The following is a 10,958-nucleotide window of genomic DNA, read 5'->3' on the forward strand; positions in this document are numbered from 1 at the left end:
TATCCATATTGAATCTTATCCACACGGCCGCCGTGCGTATAGCCATATTGAGTCGGCCACACGGCCGCCGTGCGTATAGCCACTTCCGTCGGATCCGGCTGTTTTTCCATTTTTCAAGGTCTTAAGTGCATTTTTTACTTCAGCTCTGGTAATAGGACCAGTTTTTATGGCACACGCTTTCCTACCTGCTCTCTTATTCATGTTGTTTGTGCACAGGGCGGGGGTGCGGTGTACTCGTGTGTTGCAGATGAGCATTTGACCGGCATTTACGGGTAATTATCGGCAATAATAGGCGAAATAGAGTAGAGAAACATTAAGACTTTGGTACTAAATACATTTCGTGTTTATTTACCATGATTTTTTTAAATTGAGACGTTCCAAGTGCCTGTGCTTCAGACTTCAGTGTATGAACAACGCAGCGTCACTGGCAAGGGGATCAAGGCCTCCCCACCACGCTAACGCTGTACAGTGATTAATACTATATTATATTACTAGTAGTACATCCATGAACCAGTAGTACTAGTACTAGTGACGTAGTGACACTGACAGTGGCAGTGCTGTGTATCACTATCACTATGACTATCACTATCAGTATCACATTCACAGTATCAGCCGCTGCGGACATGTGTTCAATCACTCGCTGATTCAGTTACGCGTTTCAATGGTCACTTACCATGTTTGCTCTGAAATTTTCCCATAGTCCGGAGTACTCTTCATTCATCTTACTTTTCCTACAGATACCCACACAATATGAAATCTCATCGCTCTCACATTAGCCTATATACTCGAGCACAAATACGCGAAGTTGACGACAAATTTCTTTTTTGTTGGTACATACCTCTATGTTGAAATGCTGGCGTTTACTCTTAATGATTAAATATGGGTAACATTAAACTAAATTTGAATCTGTACAATTATGCATATAATTTGCCTGGTGCTAGCATAAAACCTCAATGCGTTTTATTTTATATTATTCATGTGTTTATTCTCAGCCACACGCTATTCCATCTTGTAATAGGTATAAACAACATGGCGACTGGAAGTGGAGGTAATTTTGTTTGTGGTCCGTTTGTTTTAATATCTTTCGTTTCCTTCTTTGTGTAGTGTTTAATTATAATCATCTCCAGCAAGGTATATGGTATGTCGTGTCAGAGGTTGCAACTTACACTAGATTAATACTAACAACAGAGCGGAGAACATTTGTTCTTCTCTATCAGTGTGTGCACAGACACTTGTGTCGTGACTTGGAACGTCTCAATAATAAAAAAAGGTAAATAAACACGAAATGTATTTACTACCAAAGTCTCAATGTTTCTCTACTCTATTTCGCCTATAATCACCTGTAAATGCCGGTCAAATGCTTATGTGCAACACACAAGTACAGGCCTCGAATTAAGCGACAAGAGGGGCAAGGCAATTTTTTGGGGGCATGTGAAAAATTGCCTTGAATTTTCTCTAAAATGGATGGGCACCGAGGCAATTTTAATAGGCATCAAGGCAACTCTCACAATTTGAGAAGGGCACCAAGGCACTTTTGTTTTTTACCGTGTATGTACAGAACGTCTCCCGCCCACATGTACATCGTCTTCCGCCCCCATGTAAGCTTACACCGTAACACCGACCCCTGTACCCCCCTCTGCTAATGGAAGTACAGTAACAGGGTTCAACATTAACTTTTTATTTCACTAGACCATCGGGCTAGTAACTGAGGAAAACCACTAGCCCTGACCTAACTTTCACTAGCCCAGACCCAGACCATTGTTATGAAAAACTTTTTGTCATCGTATGAATTCTACACAAGCTACACACCGTACAGATCACAGCTGGCCATTCTTGCGCGAGCGTTGTTTCCGAACGGGCATACACAGGCGCACGATTTATCGATCGTCTACTGGCAGCGCTTGGCAGCAAGCCACGTTATATAATATTGTTTTTGCCGAAAGGTAGCCTGGTAATACCAGTGATATCCGGCCTCACGCTCTGCTGGACAATGTACACGCTCTGCGACAAACAGTGCGGCCGCGAACCAGTCTAGCCAGAGGCACCGACGGCCATTACAGAAAAGGGCAAGGCAGGTCACTGCCGTCGGTCGGGTTGGATTTTCAGGGGCAGTACGGCGATTGAGAGGGGCACCAACGGCAATTGCCGTCGGTGTCGTCGGTTAATTCGAGCCCTGCACAAGTACACCGCACGCTAGCTCTAGTAACTAAAGAACGTAAACTACCCTATACAATACTCTAGTCTCTAGTCGGTTCAAGGATAGAGAACATGGGTCCCAATAAAACCAATGTCATTTACATCAATATAAATATAATATTATATCAATATAATAGGTTAGGGTTAGGGTTAGGCACATTGGTTTTATTGGGACCCATGTTCTCTATCCTTGGTCCCTATACTCCTATAGTCTATAGCCCACGTACAGTTGCCGCTGGGCTATAGAACCAGCCATTAGGGATGCGCAGGACCAACTTAGTCGCGCTAATTCGCGACTATAAAATGTCTGTGATAGGCAATTAATGCCTCTTATCCGAAGTGAATATGCATTAAGTTATATCAGCTACTAAAATTTAACCTCTAACTATCGTTGAAATGGTCTACTTGCGGTATTTCTGGTGAACAAACATTTGATTTGCGAACTTCAAACGGCCATTTTTGGCGGCCCTGCAGCAGGCCAGCAGCGCCAGTGAGCGGGAACTATGTATTTCCGCACGTGGAGGGGTGGGCTGGTTGGGTTTTGGTTGTGGACAAAAACATTGTTGTTGTCAAGTGACAAATTAAGCGATCAAAAAAGATTGTAATATTAGTTTTCTCATGAAAGATGAACAAATTACTATTATTAATTTGTTACTTGACAACAACAATGTTTTTGTCCACAACCAACACAACCCGCCCACCCCTCCACGTGCGGAAATACATAGTTCCAGCTGACTGGCTGGAGTAAGTTGGTCCCGAGCATTCGTAATGGCTGGTCCTATAGCCCAGCGGCAACTGTATGCGGGCTATAGTTACTAGAGCTAACCGCACGCTAGCTGCTGCACACTGACACATAAATATATAGCAGGTAGGAAAGCGTGCTGCCAAAATTCGCTCGACGCTCGCTTGATTTTATACGAATACAACACAAATATTCAACCATTCTACTCCATCTTTGTTTCTATTTGAAGAACAGTGTTCACTTGTTATAAAAACATACTGTTTGTGTTCGTAACCGAGCTGTGTCACGCAAAATCACACAAAAAATCACACGCTCCCGTTTCGCAGTTTATGTAAATGGCTTTCGGAATCAGGAAACACCCACCGGCGCTCTTCGTGACCTCATTTTTGCGCTGCAACGTTTTTGCAACGCTCCACTGGCGGCTTTGACGAGGCTCGTACGGGAGTTGGAAAGCAGAGTGGTAGTTTCCCAAAATGCAGTGCGCCGCCTATAGCCCTGTACTTGCAGCCATTTACATAAACTGCGCAACGGGAGCGAACGCGAGAATTTCGTCAGGCTTTGTGTGATTTTGCGTGACACAGCTCGGTTACGAACACAGACAGTATGTTTTTATAACAAGTGAACACTGTTCTGATGAGCATACAGATGAGCATTTGACCGCCATTTACAGGTGATTATAGGCGAAATAGAGTAGAGAAACATTAAGACTTTGGTAGTAAATACATTTCGTGTTTATTTCCCATGGTTTTTTTTATTGAGACATTCCAAGTGCCTGTGAGTGTGTGCATTTATCTCAGTGAGCCACCCTGGAGTGTAATATGATTACAGTGTCTATTACAATACACCGAAGATTATTTGAATAGCCCAAGTAATTCCTCGTATAATCCGCTTTACAGATGCCAATGTCGATGATTTGGCATTCTCTGAAGTTATCGCTGTTTCAAGGTATGGTCTAATTCTAATTGTTTGTACAGTTATAACATACTAAATCAGATTGATCCTCATTTATGTTGCTTGTTATTGTCGTTTGATTTCATTATTGATTTATGTCCTCTGAAATACTCTGCTCTTATAATTCCATTGAAGTTTAATGGAAAGAATATTTTCTAAACTGTCTATCTCCACATAATGATTGTATGACATGATTCAGCTCTTCCGCGGAGGACCAGCAATTTGACACAGTGATCGGGCACATGGAAGACATTATCATTGGTAATTTGTTGCATTTATTCACATGTTAAGTATACATAAATATGAATCGCCAAGGGATTTCTTGGTATTTAGGTGTATTGTCAAACACAATCTGTGTTGGGCGTATCTGTGAGGTAAGATCATAATGGAACAATTATTTCAGATGAAAGGTTCCGACAGCTGCAAACTACGTTTATGGAGGAGCACTACAGAGAGTTTGATGATTCAGAGGAAAACAAGTTCAGCTACACGGATATATTTCGAGCATATGTAGGTGTTGGCTGTTGGCACGCTGTCGCTGGATAGCCACACGTTGCTGCCATGCACTCTCACCACATACATGTTAGAAAGTTGCCCAATTAACAAAAATTCAAATGAATCCTAATTATGTGAGCTTAGTCGCAGTACTGTTGGTTATTCATTAGTTTTTGCGAGAGGTGAGCATTAAATCGTAAATCTGATCCAGATGTAATTGACATTTGTGTGACTAACTGATGGTCATCTGTTTTAGAATACATTATTAGAGAATTTCATCCAGGAATCATTGATACAGCGGTTACCCAATTTCTCCATGGCAGATTTCATCAGGCAATTACAGTAAGTTCCAACTGCATTCTTCATCATTGTCGATGTTGTGTTGGTGATAGGTTACAATGCATGATAACGGGCATGGGTTATAGTCTCCGGCAACCTATAGTCACCATTATAAATAGCAAGTTAGGGTAGTGGATGAATTGGTTATTGTCAGGGAAATTTTGTGTTCCTCTGACCAATAATGTAACCCTGAATGCTCAATGAACTGTATGCATAAGTGATTACCAATTCTTTTATGCGATACTAAAATTATGCAAAATAAGGTTTTAATCGTGCACTGGTTTTTTCAAACAATCATGAAATGGCTTGGTTCTGTCAGAGTATAAATATTTATAATTACCGCTATTAATAATGGACACAGGGAAGTGATTGACAAATTTGCTTAGGCAAAACAAGTGTTTTTCAATGTGTGTTTTCTATATATAAGGGCTGCCATATCTGTACTCAGGGACTCTAAACCAGCCCCTTCCAAACCTCTGACACTAATTGCACGAAGTAGTGCTCTCCTATACCATAGTGCAGATGGCATTGATTTCTTTCCTATAGGATGCGTAGAGATGAACTGGATGGTGAAGTTTTTGAGATCTTGCTATCCTTCTCCGACTTTCTGGCATTCAAAGAAGCGATTCTTGATTTTAAATCGGTGAGGCATGGTGAAGTTATTTATTTACATGGAGAAGATTTAGAATAACATCGACTTAATTAACGTTGAGATGAGTATGATACCAGGAATATCATTGACAGACATACCCATGTAAATCATTTATTGTTGCTTTACGGGGCTGCTAAGCATGTGCTCGTTTGTATCAGTTAAACATTTTCTTGCGAACATAATCAACTCGTGTGGCGAGAACTGATAGATTATCCCAGCATATCATTGCAGTCCTTCACATGCTTAACTGATCTATAAAGCTGACTTATACATGGCATGTTATCGTAGACACTGCCAGGCAATAACCTGTGATGGGACGTTTTGTTGTTTCAGGCAAAAGAGGGTAGAACAGTAGATCTAAGCTCTGGTATTAGCATAACGTCATCCAACCACGGAGTGCCATCTATGGACGAATTGTGTAACAACTCTCCAGGGTCATTTAACTAACTCGGTTTCTCAGGTAATCATGTGTATGTAAATGCTAGGCCTATTTTGTTATTTATCAAGGTCTAGAATGTAATTATCATAATGACATGGGTTTATTTTGATTATTTCCTTTTATATTGTAGTCAATCTTTCGTCTATCATCAGTTTTCATTGGTCAGAAATAAATGAACGATTGAATTGATGTTGAAGACTGCTATACTGATAAATGCATTACACATACTATAATCAGATATATAGACCATGTCATATTATATATTGTCCTAGGAGTAGCATAAATGGACTAACTTATGCTCCAAAGCGAGGCATGTGACATGTAGTTCAGAGAATTCCTGTACGAAATCATTCCATTGCAAATACCATCCATCTTTCCTGTTTGTGTATTTTGTACAGGTACAGTGTCAAGCCTCCTAGAGTCATGGTTTTGGTGATATTGTTGTTGATCCCGTAAAGTATGAGCGAGAGAGAGCCAGAAGTTATCCATACAATGCCCAGGACACAAAGGCTCTGCTGGTTTAATCTGATCATCAAGCATGCAAGATTCGACCTTTACAGGGAATTTTGCATAATCACCGATGCTCATGCCACGTGAAGTTACCTGATAACACCAGATGGTACCTTGTGTCACCAACCCTAGATGATAGAAATCCTAAAACCAGATCTCTGTGATTAAATCAAGGCTTGACAACATTGTGTACTTCGAGAGCATATTGTATATATATATATAATGTTTGTAACTCATAAATGCTATTATTCCATCCCATAAAGCGGTTTCTTGCCAAACGTAACTATTCACTTGTAATACAGGGTGCAAAACAGATATGTGCAATATTTCCTCATAAATCCCACAAATAGTGAATTTGATGGAGGGTGACTAGTTGTTGAACCGTGGGCGAGTACCATCTGGGTGGGAATTTTTTTTACATATCTAAAAGATATTTGATCATAAGATGTGATTATGGTTTTCTTGTATGAATGTAAAATCATCGTATGTGTGTTATTATGCAGTGACACCAATAATATATCCAACCATAGACTGGTTACTCAACATGTACCCCGCAGGTACCAGTCCTTGGCTAGAGTAAGTACACACAGCAAACACCATCATATCACATACACGTGTGATATGCAGGTCTAATACGGTCGGTAGTGAGTTGACCAGTGCTGGCCAGCTGAACATGAAACCAACATGCTATATGGATAATAGAATCAATTCTATAAACGAATGTCATATGACGCTAATGTGACGTATTGTGAAAGACTTAGATACACAGTTATTCTCAGTAGAAATTGCTTAAATTGATAGGGCTTTTCTTCCATCTGTGTGCATTTGTACTGCAGGGGACTAAACAGTGAGTTCCAACAATTGAAGTCTTTTAACAATAATACACCATATTGATATGTAAAGATAGCAGTTATATTGCATCGTTTAATTTGAGCTTACAGTGGTCCAGGATGTAACCATCATGAAATCATTGTTTGACATAGCAATGTCACACATCGGCGACTTTGTACATGTGGATTTTGTTTTATCTTCACACAGCCAGCCGGTTTTAGCCACTAGTCTGTGCGTCGAGTTGAAAACCGATTTTCATCCATCACAATTTCACGATCATCCGATTTTTCACCACTGAAACAGTGGTTTTTGTTTCATGCAGTGGGTGAGAAAGTGAGCATGTGAGAAGTTTATCAGTTTTAATTTAAATAGATTCCTGACGTGTTTAATTTTCGCACGTTATAAGTGCATTATATTACATGCTATTTATTTATTCAGTGTTCCACATTATTTCTTCCATCACAATGTGCCTGTATTTTTCCAATATTTCTCAAAGTGCTAGTGCTATTACCAGCTAATACTACATTATGGTGGTCATTATATAATATGAATTTCCCTTTATTCTGTGCATTGTGATACGAAGCAACAATCCTACTCATGGGGACAAAACACAAAGATGGAATTCACACAATATATGAGTACTCTGAAAAGTACAATGATGTTCTTTTTTATCATGAAATCGTCGGTAACGGATGAGTGTGCACGTACGTACACGATTCGTACTCTCCTTACTAACACTCGGTTCAAAATCTTGATCTGTGAATACATCACACACACACACACACGATGTCACTTATACCTGGAGACGTAACTAACACTTATACTATGTCACGTAACGATGACGACGACATTGACGATGACTGAGTAAAGCTCGTTGAGGCGACCATCTCACAACAACTCGCTAACGATGTCACCATTTCATTAAGCATCCACTTCAACTCGCCACTCAGATGAGTCCGTCCACTGTACAGTAGTTTTTTCTGCCAGCATAATCGCGAACGTGCAGCCTGGTTATCGAACTTAAGACGTGTGTCTACTACACGTCACTCGACTAAACCCGAGAGATCACAGTGAAGTGAGTGATGGCCGTTGTGCAGCGCGTAGGGGGGGGGAGGGGTCGCGCGTAGGGGCGACAGTCGTTTCGACCTTACTCGGCCAGCAACAGCAGAAGCAGCGCCCTTTCACTCAATTGAGAAGGACTTCCATTTGCACGAGTCGGGCGTTGGTGTCGCCAGGGAGTCTGTAGGGAAGCATCCCGGCAAATGTGATCAATCCCCGTGCCTGTTTCCTCAGGTATTCCACGTACTGCAGTGACAAGAAATCACAGAGCATTGACAAGAGCCGAGTCTCTTGTATTCTTAATAGCTGGTTAGCAGTATCCGCAACAACAGCAAAGTGAAGCCGAGTGGCAAAGGCTGTCACACCTTACATTAGTCTCAAGGGATAAATTTTTGAAACAACAGGTTTGAACATTTTCAGATGCTATTCGAAATTTCAAGGAAAAATACAAAGAGAAATTACATAAGATTTAATTTCATGAATTAGATTATATTATTGATAGAAACAATACCTATTTGTCCAGGGTTACAAATGGACTTTTTGCCAAAGTAAGTACTTGTCACCAGAGAAAAAAGTAGGCAGCAAACATTCGCCCAGAAGAAAAACTTGAGAAAACCATAGCTGATCCACTCCCTCCCACCCCAAATGCACTGTTCTTTTGCCTCTGTTCATAAAGAAGTTGGTTTGACCTCCTAGCCCTGTTTTTCCTAATTCATCAATTATAAATATAGTCACCTATGCTTAACCGAAGTTTCACATCGATTTATGAACAGACAGTGACATAGGGCCAATGCGATTTCAAAAAAACGGCCCTGAACAACGGCCATGTTTGCAACAGAAACTCCATGTAACTTTAGCGTTTTTCGTTTAGCAGGAATTTCTTGATAGCAAGTAGTCCTCTCCGACATTAGGATCAGGCAGCAAACTGACCATCGTAGGGACCAAAACTGTTGCTTGCTGCCCTTAATTTCGAGCCCTGATCGTCTATTGCCGATAAAAAGTCATATACAAGACATTTGCAACATTTAATGTTGCAAACACCAGATAGATTTCGCTCGTTCTCAGACAGGAACTCTTGATAGAAGCTGGCATCCCCAGCAATAAGCAAGCATTTACCTTTTGCCTGCCACCATCATCATGAGGGTAGAGCTGGGAGCTGATAGAAACTTGTTGAAATCCTGGCTGTCTAACTGCTTTGTGCTGCTCTTGCATAATTGCCATCACAGCAAGCAGAATGTCTGGCATGACTCTGCGCACCTGTATAGAATAACAACAATAACACATTAGCATGTAATAGCGACAACAATATCACACGTGATTGCTGCCAAATGGTAGTGCGGTCCTCGCATTAGTGCCAGATGTGTACGGACTGTGACGATAACAGACCCGCGTCAAGCAACGTGCACTTCAACCACTCAACGTGTTTAATTGGAATTATGCGTGCTTGTCTCTGTCGCCGCTCACATGTGCCAAGTTCCATGTTTCATATCATATGAACATTGACATTTACCATAAAGACTACACGCAATGCTACTACTGCTACAACTACGACTACACTACCACCGCCACTACCACTACTATTAATAATAATAATATATATCAATGTCATAATAACATATGTTGGTGGGAGACATCTGACAACAACAACAACATCTTACCTCCTCTGCTAGCTGTCGGAAGCTATTGATCTTCTCTTCGATGTCCTGTGTACCTAATGGTATCAACTTCAGCTGCTGCATTGTCTGCATAATCAAATCACATTACAACAATAAAATAATCACATTAAAATTATAACATAACCAGACTATAATAATAACATAACCACATTATAACAATATAATCACATTACAAGAACACAACCAGACCATAACAATAACATACTCACATTACAATAGCAACGCAATCATGTTATACGAAAAATTCCCCATAAGGTTAAAGGGAAATATAATTAGTTATCACATGTATTGAAATATTCAGTATACAGCTGTATGAAAAATATATTTATCAATACATACATCTATTGCTTCTTGAAGCTTCCTGTTGTGGTACAGGTCAAAGAAGGTCATAAGGTCAAGTAACAAAAAGAATGTTCCCGCCGTCGACTGAGTTCCTGTGTGACCTTGAACTTTATACCTTCAAAATACAAGACGAATTATTGCAGGGGGAATGCAGCCTGGTTTCGCTACAAACCAAGAAGTCATCCTCGAAATACTGTATCATTGGTTAACTGTCAACGACTACCATGTAGCATGCAAGTCTGTGTGGAATCAAGAGTAGTCTAGCCATTGCTAAACGTGTTTGCATGTGCTACAATGTGCTCACCTCTCAGCTATCGAGGTCGCGAGAGAGCGTAGTCGGTCACGTGATGAGAGTTGTGCTGGCGGCTGTGATACAACCTGACTCAACATCTTATTCATAATCTCCAGAACATTCTCATCAAACTGAAACACAAGACACATTGCATAACTACATAGCTAATAGAATCACAGTTATATCATACCATTCCCTAACATTTAACACCCAATTAACGCACATGCATACATATTAGTAAACCACCCTTTGAACTTTACTCGAATAAATTATAGAGTAGTGGTACAATCATAGCATACATAACAATTAACATCAAATTAAGGAAACAAATATATCTGAAGTAGATAATAGGGAAGGAGTGTGACTTCAATAAACAAGGGAAATTCGTCATTTACTAGCCTTAGAATTATACCTACGATTTACTATGCGTAACT

General features: G+C 40.4%; 3 protein-coding genes across 4 annotated transcripts in view; 1 reads left to right on the plus strand and 2 right to left on the minus strand.

Moving 5' to 3' along the window:
- The window catches only part of LOC106820740 (protein naked cuticle homolog 2-like), a 61,909-nt gene extending 61,082 nt beyond the window's left edge, over positions 1-827 (minus strand). Inside the window, exon 1 of the mRNA XM_014825284.1 lies at positions 674-827. Coding sequence (XP_014680770.1) covers positions 674-698 — 25 coding nt within the window. The 5' untranslated portion in view covers positions 699-827. The remainder of the gene's footprint in view (positions 1-673) is intronic.
- Positions 828-1,015: 188 nt separating this feature from the next.
- LOC106820759 (ADP-ribosylation factor-like protein 2-binding protein) lies at positions 1,016-7,230 on the plus strand. 2 transcript variants are annotated; one of them, XM_014825314.1, is made up of 8 exons: positions 1,016-1,048; positions 3,835-3,883; positions 4,089-4,150; positions 4,293-4,399; positions 4,641-4,726; positions 5,270-5,366; positions 5,709-5,835; positions 6,213-7,230. In XM_014825314.1, the coding sequence occupies exons 1-7, from the start codon at positions 1,030-1,032 to the stop codon at positions 5,820-5,822; spliced, it is 534 nt and encodes a 177-aa protein (XP_014680800.1). In that variant the 5' UTR covers positions 1,016-1,029; the 3' UTR covers positions 5,823-5,835; positions 6,213-7,230. The 2 variants fall into 2 exon arrangements, with proteins under 2 accessions (XP_014680800.1, XP_014680801.1); XM_014825315.1 differs by having other exon boundaries at positions 1,038-1,063.
- A 903-nt stretch (positions 7,231-8,133) lies between these two features.
- Positions 8,134-10,958, minus strand: part of LOC106820741 (nuclear pore complex protein Nup93-like) — a 39,673-nt gene continuing 36,848 nt past the window's right edge. Inside the window, exons 15-19 of the mRNA XM_014825285.1 lie at positions 10,537-10,655; positions 10,230-10,347; positions 9,873-9,956; positions 9,331-9,471; positions 8,134-8,460 (exon numbers count right to left, since the gene is read on the minus strand). Coding sequence (XP_014680771.1) covers positions 8,341-8,460; positions 9,331-9,471; positions 9,873-9,956; positions 10,230-10,347; positions 10,537-10,655 — 582 coding nt within the window. The 3' untranslated portion in view covers positions 8,134-8,340. The remainder of the gene's footprint in view (positions 8,461-9,330; positions 9,472-9,872; positions 9,957-10,229; positions 10,348-10,536; positions 10,656-10,958) is intronic.

Source organism: Priapulus caudatus, unplaced genomic scaffold, assembly GCF_000485595.1.
Source record: "Priapulus caudatus unplaced genomic scaffold, Priapulus_caudatus-5.0.1 Scaffold45, whole genome shotgun sequence".
NCBI classification, from domain to species: Eukaryota; Metazoa; Priapulida; class Priapulimorpha; order Priapulimorphida; family Priapulidae; genus Priapulus; species Priapulus caudatus.

Excerpts from the sequence above, each read along its gene's own strand:
- LOC106820759 (XM_014825314.1), top strand. Across the intron at positions 3,884-4,088 it reads GAAGTTATCGCTGTTTCAAG|CTCTTCCGCGGAGGACCAGC; the intron begins GTATGGTCTAAT and ends GACATGATTCAG. Across the intron at positions 4,400-4,640 it reads CGGATATATTTCGAGCATAT|AATACATTATTAGAGAATTT; the intron begins GTAGGTGTTGGC and ends CATCTGTTTTAG.